The following is a 21,328-nucleotide window of genomic DNA, read 5'->3' as shown; positions in this document are numbered from 1 at the left end:
ACAGTTCAACGCACTCGAAAGGAAGATAGTGTTTTCTACATGGAATCCCGTTGACTTCAGGTTTGGAAGGGATATCGGAAAGTACTGCGTGTAATTTGTGCATAACGGTACACGTGCATGAGGTGATACGGACAATCTTCGCCTCCTTCTACCCGTGTAACGGTTAATGACGTCACCACAGTGAGTACCCGTGGCTAAGATGGTAAGTGTCCTCTCATCATATCATCATGTTATCATATTATCATATAATGTAAACAAATTGTTGTTCTATTTCGACGGTGTATAAAGGCTCACGTTTTGGAATTTATAACGTATTTATATTAATAATTCGTGTTTGGTATTATTATTGCCTATTGATCAGGAGGTATGAATAGATTAGGGTATCGGTAACGTATTAGTTTTGCAGTAGATTTAAACTCTAGGGGTCTCATTTTCATGCAACACTGCGGCTCACGTCAGCCGCATTTGAGGAAGCGGTTGTTTAGGTTTCTGTTGTCATGCCTGCATTGTGTTGACTGGGGTATGTTCTTGGAAGTGAGGCACAAGACTTACAGGAATAATGAACAAGGTTCTATCTATCTTGCAGGTAGATAACGTTCCGGCAGAGAAACTGAACGGTAAGATCCGATTATTAATAATCTCTTAGAACAAAATACTGTCCATGTATTATTGGTTTGGCATAAGCATTGAATGAGGACGTTTCAGCTGGCTCTTGTCGCCATTTCAGTCATTTGACGGGGGAATTAAACTGTTAATGATGTCCATGCAATTTCAACTGGGTTCGAACCTGGCCTTCGAACGCGAGCGAACGCCCCATCCATTAGACTTCTTCTGCTAGTATTATTTTGTCTTAGATAATGTATGGAACTTTTAACAGTAATAAACGGCGGGATGAAACCATCACTGCACTCAACCTTTGTCCATAGGAAATCGAACCTTGAATTATCCTTGACAGGCGAACACCCGTACTACCAGAGTACCCAGCATTCAGTGATGAGCTCGTACAGAGTAATTTGCCTCGTGTAATGAATACAGTTGAACCTCCATGTCTCGAAATAATTTGGGAGTCCCAAGTATCCAACTTAAGCATTAAATTCCCCTGATGTCTCGAACCCCGGATAGCTCGAAGACTTTTCCCAGGACCCCATGAGATCGATACAACGAGGTGTAACATAACACCAGAACTACAACACTTTTTCACGAATCATTTTCCTTTTTCACCAAACAGAGTACAAAGAGGCGTTCCAGTTGATTGACAAGAACGGCGATGGCGTGTTGACGTTGCTGGAGCTGCGGTCGGTGATGAAGTTGCTGGACCAGGACCCCACCGACGACGAGCTGAGGGACATGATGAGAGAGGTGGACGAGGATGGTATAGTCACAATTAATAACGCGACATATACATGTTTAAGAAACATACGGGAACCTGTGAAGATCTGGATTAAAACTGGTCTTCAGCAACCCATGCTTGTGATAAGAGGCGACTAACGGGATCGGGGGGTCAGGCTCGCTCGCTTGGTTGATCCAAGTCATCATATCCTATTTGCGTAGATCGATGCTCATGGTGCCAATCACAGGGTTGTCTCGTAAAGACTCGAATATTACCAGACTGCCGTCTCATCGCTGTATTATAGCGTCCTTATATTAACAAACACACAAAACATACGTGGGGGGATGGGTGGTATTTGTTGGAGATATGATATTTGTCTGTCAATGGTTCCAGACAAAATGTTTGCAGCTTTTTCCAGGATATGGAATTGTTTAAACTTCCAGTGGTCAGTCCCTAATTCACATTGTTAAGTTTACTTCATTTCAAAAGGTGTATATAGTTGTCGTAAGAGGCGACTAACGGGATCGGGTGGTCAGACTCGCTGACTTGGTTGATGCATGCCATTGTATCCCAATTGCGTAGATCCATGCTAAAGTTATCAATTACTGGTTTGTGGTTCGTTAAACAACAAACAACCAAACCAACAAACAAACAATCAATCATTCCATTTCTTGAAGCCGTATATCACTTCCAGGTCAAGAAGACTTTTAAATGATGGTACATGGGTCTGTTACCATACGTTCTCGTTGGAATACGACTAGAAACAATATGTATGAAAATTGCACGGTGGTAGTATCAACAACATTTTCCTTTCTCAGATCTCTTTATTGTAAATGAAATCCACACACAAAAAGAAAAACTCGTATCACCGAGAATGAGCGATGATATAATGGGTAAGAAAAAATAAATGCGTTGCCACTATGGAAGCCTTTTAGGGCCATTCTTTTTTTAATTTATTTTCTTGAAATTTCAAATACTAAGTTGAAATTTCAAGATACATACTGAGTTGTTATGATGATTGTCAGATGTTATGTTGAAATTTCAAGATATAAAGCTGAAATTTCAAGATACATACTGAGTTGAAATATCAAGATAATAAGTTGAAATTTCAAGTTAATATCTTGAAATTTCAAATTAAAAAATAAAAATAAAAGTAGCCCTGAAAGGCTTCCGTACGTAATAGGTATCAGCTGAAAAAGATCCATTGCAATACATTTAGAAAGCATGTATACATAACGCATAAGCTACAGGAGGGAACCAGTCTATGTAAGGATGGCTGTTATGCCAAAAGTACAGCGATAGGAAATTTGCTGCGTTCTAAATGAGGGTGAATAGAAATCCATCCAATGTTAAAAAAAAAATATATAAAAAACATTTCTTGAATACATATATAATATTGATCAGCAGAAAGGCCATAGAAGCACCACCACCTTAGGTGCAGTTCGGTAGTGCTCTTTGAAAGCATAAAGCTTACGCCTGTCATATCGCTAAGATCGCATTGTGGGAAGAGGATCTGAATAATGTTTGTTTTTATGTTAACTGACACCAGATAAGCAGTAATTCTAGAAACTCTTTCTGTTGTTCTATCAGCATACGAAGAGTCCGTTTAACCTTTCACGAACGAGTTAAACAATTAATTCTCCGCCGTCTTGCGTGCGATGCAGAAACCTGCTTCGAGTTTCCTTCAAAGACCTTCAAACGTTGCCGTTACACGATTCATTGGTCTCATGTAACGGCGTCCATACTTTTAATCTGCGTATTGCAGCGAAGAGTGGCATGGATCCCACCCTGGCTCATTCTCTATTCGGCCTTGACCCACTTCACACATCTCTTGGTGCCATCAGATCCATTCAAGTAATCAGTCGGTGCCTTTCTTGACAAGCGTTCGCATTAAGGCTTGTCAAGATTAAAGACAAATGAGATCTTTAATGATTTCTTCTTGTCAACTTTGGCTCAGGACGGAAAAAAACGAGATGACTTCATCAGATCAGTGTTTCCTTAAAGGCGTATGATCACCTTGACCATGACCCTCACATTAAGAAGGTTTTTTTATCAAGAATTTTACTATAAAATATATACTAAAATGTGGATTATTTAAATGACAGGTTTAGAAGAATATGACTTTTACAGGACTTCCAAAAGTCCTTACAGGGGGAATAAATATGAAATTGAAAAAAAAATCCTTTGACTAGTCTGTCTTTTTAAAACCATACTAATGAAAAAAAATACATGAAAAAAATACAGCGGAAGTTTGGTAGATAAGCTAATCAAACACATTTTTCCGGCGGAAATTGCTGTGTGTGTGTCACGTTGTCTGACTTCGGCTTATGACGAAAATAAAACGAGATGATTTAATCAGAACTGTGTTTCGTTAAAGGCAGGGGTATCCATGGGTCACCTTGACCCTCACGTTAAGTAGTTGGTTTTATCGAAGAATGCCGTGTGTGTCACGTTGTCTGACATACCGGTCACGTTCTGTCACAGGTGATGGCAGCGTGACGTTCCTTGAGTTTGTCAAGCTGATGGAGAAGAAGCGAGGGGAACCGGACGAGGAGCAGCTGATGGAATCCTTCAGGATGTTCGACAAGGACGGGGACGGCAGGATAGGCGCGGCGGAGTTGAGGGACGTCTTCACCAGCCTTGGGGAGACTGTGTCAGATGAGGACGTTGACAACATCATCAGAGAAGCGGACGCTGACTGTGATGGCCACATCAACTTTGAAGGTTTGTTTATTTGCTTGTTTTATAAAGCCGCACTCATCAATATTCAAGCTATATGGCGGCAGCCTGTAAATAATCGAATCTGGATCAGACAATCCGGTGACTGACATCATGAGCATCGATCCATCCACTTTAAACGTTTTGTGTTTGTGTTCCTGTTTCAGAATTCGTCACTCTCATGAAGATGATCTAAACTTGAACGTGTGTCATTCCATAAGGCATCTCGATTTCAAAGACATTTTGATCTATCACATGACAGTGGTGCAGCATACTCATCTTCGCCGACGCATCCACAAAATATCGTGACGTCATTGTGGATTTCAAGCATCATTTTTTATATATCTTGTCCGAAGTGAATATGGACACATTTAGCTTGTTCGTGTCCATGAGCACATTTGGAGTTTGTGCTGACATTAAGATAACAATATTATGAAGCCCGTTTACAGTCTAGGTCGAGACAGTTCAATTAGTGTAACGTGACACATTGTCTTTTTATAGCCTCGGGAATCAACCTCTAAATAAATAATAAATTTTCAGTATACAGATAAAATGAGTCTTCAATGACTTTTGAATACAAAATTGCTACGACTAATAAGTGCCCTGAGCTTATTCACCCTTTACATTAGAAGTAGTTCTGTGGTATACCGTATTTCTTCTAATAAACGCCCTTGGGGCGTATTTTTAGGACATTATAATGACCGACTTCATTGGAGGACTGATGTCTATTTTGTCTTCTAACGGGAAACATCACATTTACACTAGACCCGGCTTCTTTCCTTCCAATTTAATTCCGTAAATAATATTTGCATTGACGTATGTTCTTCGTAAGTCATTCGGCAGCACTCGGCTTTCCGTAACCTGAAACAAGACCAGTCCCTCTGGTGTAAAAAGATGCAAGTAATCATTTAAAATGACTACGATAACGAATCCATCATTAGTATTTCTTTATTGGTAACCTGTTTACCTATAAATCTTCCGAGGTTGTGTGTGTGTTCATGAAAATGAAACAGCAAAGGAAAACGCCAAAATTGATTACAACTATATCGAAGTGGGGAATGGGGGTTTCACAATGACAGACTTCCGTGTTTCTACGTTTGATCATTGTTTAGGGACTGGTAATTTATTTAAGGGGGGGGGGGGGGGTCGTCATGAAAACATGATACGTAAAACCCCTTCGCCCCCATAATAAATGACCAGTCCCTTACCAAAATGTTCCAAACGGTTGTAGTGTCTTTCTATTAACAACATAGTATCGTAATATGAAGCAGCCATGTCGCGAAGAGCAACAACTCGGTTCCATATGCCCCATTGTGTTAACGGAATCATGTCAACTGAATCGACACAGAGGGACAAGAGTCGCTGTTTTGAATGACACGAGTTGTCCCGGAATGACACGAGTGTTCATGCAATGTTCTTGTATTCGACCAACACAAGCTCTCCATGTCAGTTTTCGTTTACACACTTCAATGTTCTAGCAAACTACACCGTCTAATGTGAGCACATTCAGCGTGACAATCCCGTAATTATACCACGTCCTCATTCATTTTTTTCACTTTTTTACACATGCGTGTCTAAAACAACGGTCATTCTCCAGTGGAGAAATCAGCATACATTTAGATACCCAGGCGCTGATTAGCGTATAGCGCAACTCATTAGAGCACCAGTTTACCTTCGTGTGAACTACGTCATTACTTTTGCTGTTTGACAGTGTATGGTCATGATCATTGCAAACAGTTACCAAATAAAAACATAGAAATATGAAAGTGTTTGTTTTTCTTTCAGCTTTTTGTTTGTTTGTTGTTTAACGCCGCACATAGAAATATTCCAGCTTCACGACGGCGGTCTGAAAAAGTCGAATCTGGACCAGACTGTCTAGTGATTCAAATCATGAGCATCGATCTACGCAATTGGGATACGATGACATGCATCAACTAAGCCAGCGAGCCTGACCACCCGATTCCGTTAGTCGTCTCACGACAAGCATAGGTTCCTGAAGATGAATTCTAACCGGGATCTTCACCACATCTTCGACTGAATGTTTGCCATGCCTCTACTGGGGGATGGGTGGGCACGAGTGGCCCAGTCGTCTAAGGCGCCACGATTCGCTGTGCAGAGTTGCGCCCCTTGGGCACGCCAGAAACCTATGCTTGTGGGTTCGAATCCCGGTTCGCCCCGACTATGTTTCTAGGTTTGTCAGCACCATACCCGTGCTCGTGGGTTTCACCCAAGTGGTAAACGTCTGAGACCTGCACCACTTCGGACTTTCCTCCCACATTAAGCTGACACGCCGTGATATAACTGGAATACTGTTAAAAGCGGCGTTAAACCCAACTCACTCACTCACTCACTCACTCACTCACTCTACACTGGGCCCGCTGGTTCTCGGTTCGAACCCCATATATTGCTCAAGTATGATCATTTTATTTCTGCTTCTTATTCGTTATTATGGGTTCTATAGTGGTAAATGTCAATTTGGACTTTGCTCGCACATTAAGCTGACACTCCGTTATAAAAGTTATATGTATTCCTGTACTGTGCGAACCGGCGTTAGACCCAACCAACTTACTACACAGAGACAAGGACTATTGAACAATTGCTTGGAAATTACCAATACGAAATGACAGTGATCAATTGAACACATGTTTAAGTCAATTCTATTAGAAGTTGACGGTTGTTTCGCACGGTACTGTACCGTTATTCTATCAGAAGTGATCTGAAATCGTATTTTTGCGGGAGTTTAGTTTCTCTTGGACGTATAATCGAAAAAGGAGGAAGCGCATAACAGTGGTTTGTACGGTTTAAATAACGAATTGTCTATATGTCTTTGCATCAACAAATGGGCGTATAGGGTGAGTTGAAGATACGGTCCCACTCGTGATCGTTGATTCGACTAATGTGATAATCAATATACCATGTCTTAAGTGAGTGGGTGAGTTGTGCTTAACAACTCTTTTAATAGCATTCCAGTTATATCACGGCGTGTCAGCTTAATTTCGGAGGAAAGCCCGAAGTGATGCAGGTCTTAAACCTTTACCACTTCGGTGAAACCCACGAGCAGGGGTATGGTACTGGCAAAGCTAGAAACATAATCGGAGTAACGGGGATTCGAACCAACAATCATAGGATTTGGGCGTGCCCAAGGGACGCAACTCTGCACAGCGAATTGCGGCGCCTTAGGCGACTGGGCCACACGTGCCCCCGTTACATCTTAAGAAATTGGTCGGTGAAATGAAAAAAAATTAAGTGAAAAGAATATGAACTCTGGATGATCTTCTCATATTGATGGACTTTTGATTTAATTGTTTACTGTAATGTGGAAATTTGGGAAATAATAGGTCGGCAGATCCACCCAAACAAAAACAAAACGAAACGCCTTAGGGTGATACAATAAATATTAACACGATTTTAGATTGGGATTAAAAAGTTTGTTTGAATGATGATAACCGACATATGGTTCCAAATTCTTCGTACATGGGGCGGTGTGGAAGCCTAGTGGTCAAAGTGTTTGCTCGTCACACAGAAGGCCCGGGTTCGATTCCCCAAATGGATGCAATGTACGTGTCTCTTGACGTGATATTGCTGGATGTTTCAGCATATTTCACAGGTCGTCGTGTCCCTGTCACCCGAACGGTTACATGTTCTTTAGACCCGTGAAGATTCGGGATTAGAATTGGTCTTCAGCAACCCATGCTTGTCGTAAAAGGCGACTATGTCGTAAGAGGAGACTAATGTGATCGGGTGGTCAGGCTCGCTGACTTGGTTGATGCATGTCATCGTATCCCAATTGCGTGGATATGTGCCCATGATATCAATCACTGGATTGTCTGGTCCAGACTCGATTATTTACATACAAGCGTCATATAGCTGGAATATTGCTAAGTGCGTCGTAAAACAACAAACAAACAAAACATTTTCTATAATAATCTTAGTTTGTGAAAATACGTTTTTTACATACAAACAAGCCGGAGACATTTTCCAGTTGCGTGTGGAGTAATACGGTAACAAGTCGAGCTATAGGTGCACCTGTACAACGAGCTATCAATGGATTCCCTGTTGTGAGGATAGATTGTCATAGCGAGGCTTTAGAATGCAACTTCCTGGATACCTGACTATGAAAGTGACGGTCCATGGATAGCAATGTGACCCATTACGGAGTCACGCGAATGTAGAACTTTGCCGGTGTTTATCTGTCCAACTCCATGCCAACGCTAATCAAGCTTACTGCGTTATCGTGTGCAGGTGTGAGGTTAAATCTATAAACCCTTTATGTTATATGACCAAAGCCTAGACAAGGAAGTCATGTTGTTAGCAGCGGTATCAGCGGCAGGCAGTGGTTATATAACACGCTGGCTTAACAACCAACCCCCATGCTGAGATGTCAGTGGGAATTCCGCTGTGTTTAGCCTTGTAGTTGCTGAACTACGTGTTTGTAATCGGTCACCGGACAGGCAAACTTATGGTTGATAGATTTGTTTGTTTGTTTGTTGTTTAACGCCGTTCTCGGCAATATTCTAGCTATATGTAATAGCTAGCTGTAAATAATCGAGCCCGGGCCAGACAACCCAGTGATTGATATCATGAGCATCGATCTACGCAATTGGGATACGATGACATGCATCAACAAAGTCAGCGAGCCTGACCACCCGATCCCGTTAGTTGCCTTTTACGACAAGCATAGTCGCCTGTTACGGCAAGCATGGGTTGCTGAAGACCTATTCTAACCCGGATCCTTTACGGGTCGGTGGTTGATAGAGTGAACAGCTATGTAAGGCAATGTGAGTTGATTTTTCGTGGATCCTCGTGGTTACATGTTATCCATCCTCGGCAGTCATCTTGACCACCCAATACCCTTGACGACTGACGTCTACAGTATGTATGGATTGAACTACACCGAGTCGAATCCCACAGCATCTGCGGTGCAATGGTACCAGAAAGTGAAAAATCCTAAATATACAAAAGTTATAAGGCTTTCCTGATGCGAATAGGGGTTTACTCCCTTGTATATGACCCGTGAAGAGCCGGGGTAGAATAGGTCTTCAGCAACCCAGGCCTGCCATAAAAGGCGACTCTGATTGTCGTAAGAGGCGACTAACGGGATCGGGTGGTCAGGATCGCTGACCTGGTTGATGCATTTCATCGACCCCAATTGCGTGGATCGATGCTCATGATATCAATCACTGGATTGTCTGGTCCAGACTCGATTATTTACAGACCACCGTCATATAGCGGGAATATTGCTGAGTGCGGCGTTAAACAACAAACCAAACCAAACCAAATCCTTTGGATATAGATCTCAGGCAATATGGATATGAATAAATTGTTTATATATTTTGTTATAACTTTGGTGGCGAATAATGATAAGGAGGACAATATTCTAGACTGTAGAATTATCTCACTTGGTAATCTGAAAGGTTTCTGTCAAATGAGTGAGTGAGTGAGTCAGTTGGGTTTAACGCCGCTTTTAACAGTATTCCAGTTATATCACGGCGTGCCAGCTTATTGTGGGAGGAAAGCCCGAAGTGATACAGGTCTCTGACGTTTACCACTTCGGTGAAACCAACGTGCACGGTGCCGACAAACCTAGTAACAAAATCGGGGCGAACCGGGATTCGAACCCACATCATAGGTTTCTGGCGTGCCCAACTGACGCAACTCTGCAAAGCGAATCGTGGACGACTGGTCCACCTGTACCCCCGTTTCTGTCAAAACAAAACAAACAACCTCGATGTCTTCACATAGAAAACCTATGTTTTTAGTCTAGGGCAATAAACAATCTTATACTTTATGATCTCTTTTCGTGAGCATTTTCTTGTCATTCACTGAAATATAATTCATCCGAAGAACAGCTAATCAAGTTGCTGTGGCCTGAAATTTGCTTCGTCATATATACAATGAAGGTTTAAATTTATTGTTTTCTTATCAATAATGATAGAAACACCCTGTGTGATCAGACATGCGATATCCGATTTATTGACGTCATGTCTGGGCGAGCATGTAAACAAAAGAATGTGCATGCATCAACGATAGTGGCCTATCCCACCAGCGCGACGACGTTGTGTTTGGGTTTAGCTAAACGTTACGAATACGATAAACCCTGTAAATAATATTATTCAAAGCTCGAATAGTATTTTCATATAATCGATATGTTTGTGTATTGCCGTATATATATATACACACACACACACACACACACACACACACACACAGAGAACACGGATTGAACAGCTGGACACATTGCATTGTATCAACCTACGTCACTATCTAGTTGATGCTTTTGATAATTTTGCGTACTATACACATTCTTTTAATGAAAACATTGGACCTGCCTTTGTAGAATAATATAATATATATTGTATAAACATGAAATAAACGCGCGAAATCCATCGTCGCTGAATAACAAAGGAGGGGCGATAACTCTTGTCAATACCCGGGCCCTGTTATTACGAATCAGAGTGACAGTAGCCGGGGGAACATGGCGCCTAGTTTTGTTGTGTTTCCGGGTAATGTTAGCTAAAAATGTCAATGGGACTGAAATATTCATCCTCGAATTGCCAGAAACTGATAACTAATAATCTTTATCTACACATTTATAACAAGGGGACGTTGCTTCATGGGAAACAAGCAAATGTTTTCCCAGACATTTCGTCACGGAAACTTTGGCCTTTAGACGGGCGAATAACAAGTGAATAAAAAACCGAAACACGGGATATTGGCTTTTTAAAAGCATGGGAGAGTAGCGGTAATAAACGACTTCCTTTATAAACTATAGTTTGATCTATCCTTATGTTTATGGTAGGTCTTAATATGTTTTCAGTTATTATCCATAAAAGAAACGATCAGGAATGTTAACGATAAGTCGCTATATCATCATGATCATCATTATAAACATAAACTCCAGATATTGAATAGAAACAATTCCAGACAAACATTAATTATGAATTTTTGTGAGTGCGTGCGCGTATGTCTTGATAATGTATTCATTATGGTTTTAGGTAGCAGGAGTCACGAGTTTTGTTTCAAGTAAATCTAGGCATGGTATATATATATATGTGTGTGTGTGTGTGTGTGTGTGTGTGTGTGTGACCTAGGCTATAATGGACTTTAGTTGCATGGAGTCTTGACTTAAACAAGTTTACTATATATATTTAAACATTTAAGTTTCTGTTCCATTACTATTGATTTTCTTTTCAATGCGGTAGTAGTGACACGTACAGATACACACAGTCGTACACGATTGCTCAATACACAATCTCAAACTCAAGTACTGTGCATAAGGTCCACTACGGCTTTCGATAGCCGAGGCCATCTTTATCAACACAAGTCACGTGACTATTCGTACTTTGGTAACTTTGTCAACTGTTGGTCGATAGACACGTTTAAATTTACAACCATCGAAATAAAACATACTTGAGGTGTTGACAAACCATAACAGTGTTAGTCCCACCCACTTGCAGACAAAATTTGTTTGCTCTCAGCGCGTGTCGTTATGGCGATATGTCGCATTGCGGAACACGGCTGCTGTTTGTCACATTTCCTGCTTCGTTTTTGAAGCACACCTACGGGGAGAAGTCATTGACGGCGAATGCAACAGGTAGTTGGCGCATGAATATTGCGTCTCTTTTGAATAAAGTTGTTCCGTTATAAAAAGAGATTATCGTGTTTGACAGCCCTACACGGCATGTTCGCCAATCACAATACACAAAATATACATTTTTAATGTAATAAATAACACGATCTAATGTGAATAAACAAAATTATTCATGTTAAATTTTCCGCTCTGTCCCTCTCCATAATATCTGACCTGGTACGATTTACAGTTTTAAAACAAAGGAAGACCGTAAAGAGTCGAAATTGAAAGTGAAATTTGAACTATTGAACAGAAAAATGCCATCCTCATTATTATATTATTTTTTTAGGTCCAGTTATTCGAAGGAATAATTATATGAATGCGGTCACCTTTTTTTTAATATATTTCGCTTGTCGTTATCGAGAGAATATTGCGGTCCATAGATACAAGTTGTTTTCAATAATTCTAATATTACGACATAAAATGAAAAAATACAAGTTTAACTGGCGTATCCCAGATATAATTTAAATCATAATTTCAAATGCGGTAGTATATTAACCGATAAAGAAATAAAAAATGCAAATTTAGCAATCAAATGAAACAATATTATTAAATATACATCACAACTTGTTGCATCCGCTTACATTACATTAGTGACAATGTAAATAATGAAATAAATAAACAGATTCATTCCAGTCTTGTCAACATATTGCCGTGTTCTATAATGGAACTATATATCAATACTACAAATTGTAAATAAATCGCTCTGTCCTATCAGAACATGTCTGTGAATTATCCCCATGGATTAACATACATTAATTAAAGATAATTCTTCAAAGGTGCACTATGGGTGATTATTATAGTCCCATTTTCTATGCATGTCTCGGTCGTATTAATTACAGGGTATTGTTGAAATCAGTTCATACATTCCCACGGATGGCGTTTGTATTGAATTTCATTAATGCTATTCTGCAATAATTACATCATTAAGTATCACATAGCTGTTAAAGCCTCCCACAAACAATACATTCGTTAGGTTCAATAGATTTTTTTCTGTTATTTAATTTGTCGCATTGCGACAGATTGTTAGGGTCAGCTGGCCATTTAAAGTTATGAATGCTCCCTGTCTATATATAGCCTTGAATGTTATTGGACGTCGTGTTCAGTAAGGTAGCGGAAATTTGAAAGATCAAACCCGGGAAGGCTAGGTGTATCATACGTTGACGATTACAATCCAAGATGGTAAGTACTTGTTTTGTTGCCATCGGGATAATTGTACATATGAAATATGTTTTGTAAGTATTGTAGAATATATCGGGGTGAATATTTTTCCTTCTACTTCCTTTGAACGGCTTGACAGCCGATACAACTAAATGAATAGAAAGTTTAGAAAGGCGGGTCAACTTTTATCACACCTAAGGCGTTCGCTGTATGGGCTTTCTTTTCTATGACATTGTATGGCATTATTATCCTCGTATAACTCTTTTTGAAAGTAGTAATGGTACATTGTCATTCAGGAATTATCCGATCAAGTTGAAACTAGTTCGAAGAAACTTTAGATTCACCGGTCCCGACGCTCACCTGTTGAAGGCTGTTCTCAAGTTGATCATTTCGATCAATGATTCATGCAGAGACATTTTGTCACAATGCGTGCAATTTCAGATCACTGATTTCCTCTGATTTCATTGCTTTTATGCATTTATGCACATATTAGTCCAGACTTCTCTTTTTTGACGTTATATTTTGTGAACAGTTAGGTAGGTAGTCATGGTTGTGAAACCGACAAACACCGACCGTTGATCTGTCATATAGGCCTATAGGAAAGTCTTCCTTGAAGAAATAAGAAGTATTGCCAAAGGTCGCTATCCTAATGCATGGATAACACCGCCAAATGATAAAGAAACTTCGATTTAAGACCTACTGAAAAAATAGTTTCTTTTAACCAGTCGTAGGAAATGATTCAGCCATATAAGTTAGGCTAGTATTATTTTCGGTTGACGCCCCACCAGTTCGGGAATTCTTGAGTAGGACGATAGAGGCCTAAAGTGCTACATTCCTGCTTGTTCTCGATATAGATTTAACGTTTTAAGTCTAATGTGTAGTTTCCATTTTAAAACTGTATAAATACAACTTGCGTTTGAGAAACTGCTATCAGTTGTTGGGTTCAGAGATCCCCAAGGTGTTATTTTAGTACTTTTTCAAACAGGTTTTCTTGTCACCCATGACTTGTTTGAATGAATGAGGGTTTGGTTAATCCTATTTTAGTAGAGTAATTTTACCAAGTTTCTGTCAGCAGACATCAACAGTAGCAGGGTTCACTCTAGGAATTTTGTGACATGGGCCCTTTATGTGAAAACTTCAAACATTCCAGAAGTACGCCTATATAGCACAATGTTAAAATACACCATTGTATTTGAAAATGTGGGCCTTTTTTTTTAGGGGCACAAAGCAGAAGGCCCTGTATGTCTTCCCGAGGCAAGGGATTTAACTGACTTTAAAAGTCCAGTTTCCACCCTTCCAAATCCTGTAACTAAATCTACATCCAAATCATAAATAACCATGGCAACAGCAGTTCTGAATTTGTTAGATTGCAATTATAGGTTACGATATGCAAAATTGCGGTTTCTACAAATTTCAAAGGATGTGGCAAGACATTTTCGTGCAGAACACACGATAGAAATCTACAAAAGGAATATATTTTAAGTTTTGAGGACAACAGAGTTTGGAATTTTGTGCTAAATCTGTGTGTCACAATGAGCGATGTGATGTCATAATGTTGGTATGCAGTGTATTTAGTCATTGCAGAAGGGAGATAAACATACTGTGTTTTCAATGTAGAGCTAGTTTACCTGTAGATTTAACCACGTTGAATTGAATTTGTATCTGAACACATACCTCCTAATAAAATTATTAAATACAGTTGCAATTTTCTGCATCGTGTGCAGGAATGTTTATGTCCATATTCATAAACTCATAAGTACGGATTAAACTGAACAACAGGTCTGTCTCAAATTAAGCACTCAAGCAGTTACTAGCCGAGATTGAGATATGGAAGAGTGATTGTTGGACTGAAATTAGCCATCACTGTGCAGTGGACCATAACTAAGAGAGAATGTGACTGCTGTGACCCAATTACACACATGGTCGTTCAGTCGATAAGATTTATTGTTGGGATTAGTCACATTTCCACATGTGGCTGGTTGCTGTACAAAAGAACTTGTTGAAGGCAATTTGGTCAGCCAACTGTTCACTTGATTAAGCATTTGTCAAACATTCGGGGATGGTGTTTGAGGCTTGTTTGGGAATCTATCTTTACTAGAGCTTCGTATATTAGGCGAAACATCAATAAAATCTGTTTCCCAATACTGGATCAATGCAATAAATAAAAATGTTATGGAAAATATTTATAACACCTGATATTGTTGAACATAGATGAGCTTACATTCAAAGTACTGTTAACATTGATACTATTAGAAAGTAGACACAAAGTTGAGAAATTTGATAAACACTGATAACAATGCAGCAATGTTAATCTTCAGCAACTTAAATTGCAAGCCTGAATTTTATTGTCTTATAAATCAGTGATACATTGATAAATTGTAATATTATTATTTCTTTAGTTCTGAAATTTCCAATAAGTAACAGAATTATTTATATTGAATGTGCAAGAATTATTAATATTGAATGTGAATTTTGGCACTTTCATTTACATGAATATTTTCAAAACTACCAGGTACAAGTGTTATCTTGATATAGTCTGATATAATCTATATTAATAAATTGCATGTGAATCTGTGGCAGATGATTGGATATCCAAGCCAAAAACACATTGGACCACTGTTTTCTGATTGGCTGATAATAGAATGGGCAGGACTTGTTACATTAGCAGCAGTAGAAACTAACATTTTTAGTCCACTTGTCCTTTTTACAACTTAAACTAGCAAAACCCTTAAAATGTCAAATTTCTACTAATCCTTTTCATACCTTAATTATTCGGGAGTTGGCAAGGACTGTAGGAGTAGTGCAGATTTCTAAGGCTGATTATAGCACTAAACGATGTAGCTGATTTTGTTTTGTCTATAGGTGCTTTTTTGCTTGTTATTATATACATAAGTAGTTTGTGAAGTTATTATTGTTCACATATTTATTTATAAGAATTCTAAAGAAAACAAACCCTGTGCGCACACTTTGCTTAAATTCACCATAAAGATTCAGTGTGCGCACCACTTTTTACATTTATACCTCCTTAAATGCAAAAAAAATATTGTAAGTGACAAGTCATTTCTTAAATGAATATGTCAATAGTGAAAGACATATCCAGTTTGCAGTATGTGTATGTGCATGTGCATGCGTGTACGTTTTGTCAATAGATTATATAAGCTTCCTCATTCCAGGGTTTTACAAGGTTCAAAATATTACACATACAACTTAAGAATGGATATAAATAATATGCGCTGTGAGACAGTTTTAACCATAAGAGAGCACAAGATGAGCTGCATATTAGCATAAAATAAGCAAAATATATCTCCATCATCTAGAGTTGCTTGCCAACAATTATGTGTGGATGTTTTAAGAGTCAGTATGAAACTGTTTTATTTTATTTGAGATCTATGTCACTGATCAAACAGGCATCATGTCCTACATGGACTTGACTGTAGTGAATAATGTTTGTTTGTTGGTAGGCTGGTTGGTTGTTTAACACCGCACTCAGCAATATTCCAGCTATAGGACAGCATTCTATAAATTGTGTGGTCAGACAATCCTGTGACAGAAATCATAAGTATGCAATTTGGATATGATGACATACATCAACAGTCAGCGTGAACACCTGAACCCATTAGTCGCCTCTTCCAACGAGCATAGTTGCCTTTTGTGGCCAGCATGTGTTGTTTCAGACCTATTCTAACCCGGATCTTCATGGTGTGCATTTATAATATTGCCAAAAGCGCTTTGCGTCGCTTATTCAAGTTATTGTAGATTTGACATATTGTGAGGTTATGCAAGGCGTGACTCACTTGGGGCATCACATGAAAATAAGGCAATAAGCTTAGTTGGTTTAAAGGCCTGGTTTGTTTTAAAATATCCAAAAGACCCCAGGGAGTAAAAAAATAATGAAGGAATGATGTTCGGCTTTCTATGCTATTGCTTTTGAATAATTAGTGCATGACAGCTTGCTTTCATTAGCCCAAGGTTCAAATGAATAAGGACAATTCAGATCGCGACTAACGGGATCGGGTGGTCAGACTCGCTGACTTAGTTGATGCCTGTTATCATATCCCAATTGCATGGATCGATGCTCATGGCAATCACTGGATTGTCTGGTCCAGACTCGATTATTTACAGACTGCTGGAATATTGCTATGTGTGGCGTTAAACAACAAACAAATTGCTTTTGATATTCAGTGTCTCAATCTATGCCAGATACTTTTGAGTCTACCAAATAAACAATGCCTAGCAGAACAGGAAATGCAATATAAATGGTTAATCATCACGTCTAGTGATGTTTTACCTCAAATTTCAAATATTTATTGACCAAGTTTGTTATCACCTGTTCCTTCACCCGAATTCACTGAAGAGATGATGTAGTTTTTAACTGCACATAATACTTGATAACTTTTATTTAACACTATGCCTTGCACTCCAATATTTTAATCCTTTTTCAAACTCTGAGGCAGGGGTGAGGCTACAGCGGCTTTGATCGTGTTAGTTAGGCTGAGCATGTACTGTTGTGTTGGTCATCTACAACTCCCACATTGGTTAAATGGCTGATTTTTTTGGATTACAAAGGTAGCATTGCAGCGAGCAATCACTGTAATTTTTTTCAAACCATAAATATGCAGTCATGTGCATTAAATAAATATAATTTGGAAAATAAAAATGTGAATACATGAACACATAGTGATGGACAGTAAATAAGCTAACATTCTGTAAATTATGTGTCATGTTTAAAACATATTTGTCTCCCTGGTTTCACCAAATGTCCCCAATTTTAACTTAGAAAGGTAGGGGTCATTGGGACCCACTTTTCCATTTTTTGAAGTGAACACTGCATGTCAAATATTATATTTTGTTATTGTTCCACTGAAGATAATAAAGAATACATCAACTGCTGACTTGTTGTATTCGTGAATAAATATAAGTATACGTGATATGTATTGAATTCGCCTCATAGTGTATTCATTGCAGCCCTAGTCCTGACTCAGACGCAATTATTTACAGGCCGCCATAATATGGCTTGAATATTGATGAGTGTGGCGTTGAACTACAGACAAACATATCTAATTGGTGGTTAATGTAAAATGAGTGATATATTTAAATTAGTAAAACGCAACATGTCATACTATATTTTCACTTGTCTCGGACTAAATGACTAGTAGCTATGTCTAACCTGGTTCAGTGTTGTGATTGTTATGGTTTCATAGTATGGCAGAATGTCAAATGTCAAGTAGTTACTGCAAATTGACTATTTCTGCTTCTTTGGTTTTATATGGTTATGAAATCTGTTAAGAAAAAAAGAAAACTAGCTAAAATCAAGTTTAGGTATTGACATGTCCAAAATAATTTCAAGTAAAATTTGGAATATAGTTTAAACAGTTACTTTTTTTTTACAGGCAGATCAGCTGACCGAAGAACAGATTGCTGGTGAGTAATACTTTTCCCCTCCTGAAGGCTTTAAAGAAAGTTCTTGACACATTATGGCAGCTGGCTGAATATGTGACGTTAAATCTGAACTCACTAAAAGACATTTATATTTTAAAAAATGTTTTAATATGTATCAATTACACCATGATAATAAACAAAACAAATCATACCGAAGCCTGATTAAACATCCCTGTCGCACGATGTCCTGACCTTTGCATGCTTTGTGGGCAGTTTAATTCCATACCAATAATTAATTTGGTAAGAATGAAAAACTTCATCAGGCTTTGTCTCCTAAATGCCAAATAGATTATAGAAACTTCCAACAGTTAAAATGACATCTTCATAAGTATTTCACTATTTGTCAGTGTCTCATAAAATTTCTCTGTCATTGTAGAATTCAAAGAGGCTTTCAGCCTTTTCGACAAAGATGGCGATGGCACCATCACAACCAAGGAGTTGGGAACCGTCATGAGGTCACTAGGTCAGAACCCAACAGAGGCAGAGTTGCAAGACATGATCAACGAAGTAGATGCTGATGGTAAGTACGGTGAAAATTGAAACATTTGTCCAAGGACTTTTTCACCAAAGTCAATGCAATGACTGTTACATGTCTCAGTTTGTGTACAAGCTTATAAAGTGTCAGAAATTAAGCACGAAAGCAAAGTGTTTTTTGTCATTGCCATCATGCTAAAAATTAAAGAATTAGGGGGCCCCTAGATTCAAATACTACAGGAGCAAACCTCAAGGATCTAAGGATCCTCTTAATTTCTAACACTATTGAGTCATATGGTCAAAATAGTGCCCCTGGAATTAATTACAATGGGATTAACTTCACTTACTATGTCGACAGGTAAATACTTTCACCTTTGTGAGAAACAAGTTTGATATGTGCTAGAATATGCACCAAAATGTTGAAAAAGCATAAAGACTGCTGAAAATGCCATCCTACAAACGTATTCATTTGTGCCATTAGTCTTCGCTTATGACAACTTGGGTGTAAAATATAACCCAAAATATCCTAAAGCCTTTTTCCTACTGGTAATGATAAAAAAGGTCTAATCAAACATAAACATATTAATGTGAATGTCATGCCATTTGTGTTTCTGTGAGATTAAACAATAAAAGGGCTTTCAAACTGATGTTAATTTCTAATATTATCAAATAAGCATGACGCCTAAAAAAATAGAAACTATATTTCATTGTTAATCCTTGGAGGAACCCCCATTTGGAAAACATGGACATGTTTGAGTGAGAAACTTAAACTAAACAATGCTTAGCAGACTCTGTTTTATGATAATTGGACTAGACAGACTTTCTCAAAAGAAACAAAATTCTGAGCAAACAAGTACTCCTTGTTAGGTTTACATAATTTCCTTCAGAATATACAAAGTGATGTCTACTTTCTGCAGGTAATGGAACAATTGATTTCCCTGAATTCCTGACAATGATGGCCAGAAAGATGAAGGATACTGACTCAGAGGAGGAAATTAGAGAGGCATTCCGAGTGTTCGACAAGGACGGCAACGGTTTCATCAGTGCAGCTGAGTTGAGGCATGTCATGACAAACTTGGGCGAGAAGTTGACAGACGAGGAAGTAGATGAAATGATCAGGGAAGCAGATATTGATGGTGATGGACAAGTAAATTATGAAGGTAAGTTGTTTCTGCCTCAGAAAATGTTCAGGTTATTATTATACCACCCATGAAGAAATCTGTAATGGGCAGCGTTTATCAAAGGGAGATAATCTTGTGGCAGAAGTTCTGTTGTTGCGCCTACATTCAGCTTGTCACTTTCAGCCTGCATGGTCAAGGAATATTTTGGCCAAATATAAGATAATTGGGGATAATATGGCTTTTGAAGTGATGAATTTTGTAGAACCATCTTGTTGTTCCAAAAAGAAGTGAACATTAATTTGTTTGATTTCAGCAGATTTTATTGAGTTTGGGGCTAATCAGATAAGTGGTTTATAACTGTACTTATAAATTTTCCTTTATCCCTCAAGTCTATTTCTGTTTGAAGTGGAAAATAATTATTCTTTTCCTTTTCAGAATTTGTTAAAATGATGACATCCAAGTAGACAACGTTGTTTCTTCAAGTCTTCCGTTCATCCAGCTGCCTTTCTGTCATCCTCGTCTGTCAACATATTGTCTCTTCAATACATTCCATCGTTTTTGTTGTGAAAATGGACCAACAATCATTGTTTTATGAGATTCCATCATAAGGAAAGCAAATTTTTATATAAGCATCTTTCTTCTGAATCTGTTGCCCATTGAGAGAGAACCCTGTCAGTGTTGGTGCTGGAACGAGGTGGAGGATCTCCCCATCCTCTCGGGGGCAGAGATGAGTGTCCTGGATCTGAACAAACACCTCCCAAACTGTTCCGGCTGCAATGTTCCTGCAATCTTGTCACTCTGATGGGAAATGGAGTTGTTAATGAAATGATTAAAGAGTTATTTTATTGAAAATCCACTTTTTCTTGTCAAATGTGTTATTGACCATTATAACATGACATTAAAAAAATATACCTCCAAACCAGCAAGCCTTTTCACACAAGTGTGTGAAGGTATTACACCTCAGCAAAATTTCAGCTTGATCATGCTTTTACGGAACAAGCAAACTCGCGCAAGGGTTTTAACTTACGAAACATGGCAACAGTTTAGTCCAAGGGAGGTAACTCGGGGATTACTACTAATTTTACAGATCACACTCCAGTACACGATAGTGCCAGAACATATCTTGAAACAATTTATAAACGTCTGATACATCGTGAGTTTCTAGCTGTGCCCATCAGATATAGTTCCTTTATATATTTTTATGACGCGTTTACATAGATAGAAACATTACATCAGATTTTTTAATATTCATTTTTTTTTATTATTATTTTAGTGCCCGTGATGTACTTTGGGTAGGTGTTTTGCATGAATCTAATGGTGGCTAGACGAGCTATTCTCTCCTCCACACCAAATGCTGTGTAGTGTTGCAAACACTAGCCCTGTAATGATCCGCTGATTGTTGTTGGTTCGCCCCAATTATGATCATTATCATTATCTGCCGGTGTCCCGGTATAA

General features: G+C 38.6%; 2 protein-coding genes across 2 annotated transcripts in view; both read left to right on the top strand.

Moving 5' to 3' along the window:
* LOC124120295 (EF-hand calcium-binding domain-containing protein 6-like) overlaps positions 1-5,814 on the top strand; it is a 51,397-nt gene extending 45,583 nt beyond the window's left edge. Inside the window, exons 11-14 of the mRNA XM_048403408.1 lie at positions 540-617; positions 1,229-1,372; positions 3,815-4,054; positions 4,216-5,814. Coding sequence (XP_048259365.1) covers positions 540-617; positions 1,229-1,372; positions 3,815-4,054; positions 4,216-4,244 — 491 coding nt within the window. The 3' untranslated portion in view covers positions 4,245-5,814. The remainder of the gene's footprint in view (positions 1-539; positions 618-1,228; positions 1,373-3,814; positions 4,055-4,215) is intronic.
* A 6,903-nt stretch (positions 5,815-12,717) lies between these two features.
* Positions 12,718-20,727, top strand: LOC124118520 (calmodulin). The gene is made up of 5 exons (XM_046480656.2): positions 12,718-12,860; positions 18,230-18,260; positions 18,655-18,798; positions 19,670-19,912; positions 20,309-20,727. The coding sequence occupies exons 1-5, from the start codon at positions 12,858-12,860 to the stop codon at positions 20,335-20,337; spliced, it is 450 nt and encodes a 149-aa protein (XP_046336612.1). The 5' UTR covers positions 12,718-12,857; the 3' UTR covers positions 20,338-20,727.
* The last annotated feature ends 601 nt before the right edge of the window (positions 20,728-21,328 follow it).

Source organism: Haliotis rufescens, unplaced genomic scaffold, assembly GCF_023055435.1.
Source record: "Haliotis rufescens isolate VD_foot unplaced genomic scaffold, xgHalRufe1.0.p SCAF_3, whole genome shotgun sequence".
Classification (NCBI taxonomy): Eukaryota; Metazoa; Mollusca; class Gastropoda; order Lepetellida; family Haliotidae; genus Haliotis; species Haliotis rufescens.
This window is presented reverse-complemented; position numbering and strand designations above follow the sequence as displayed.

Coding starts and splice junctions, on each gene's coding strand:
- LOC124118520 (XM_046480656.2), top strand. Junction 18,261..18,654: donor GACCGAAGAACAGATTGCTG/GTGAGTAATACT, acceptor CTGTCATTGTAG/AATTCAAAGAGGCTTTCAGC. Junction 18,799..19,669: donor CAACGAAGTAGATGCTGATG/GTAAGTACGGTG, acceptor TACTTTCTGCAG/GTAATGGAACAATTGATTTC.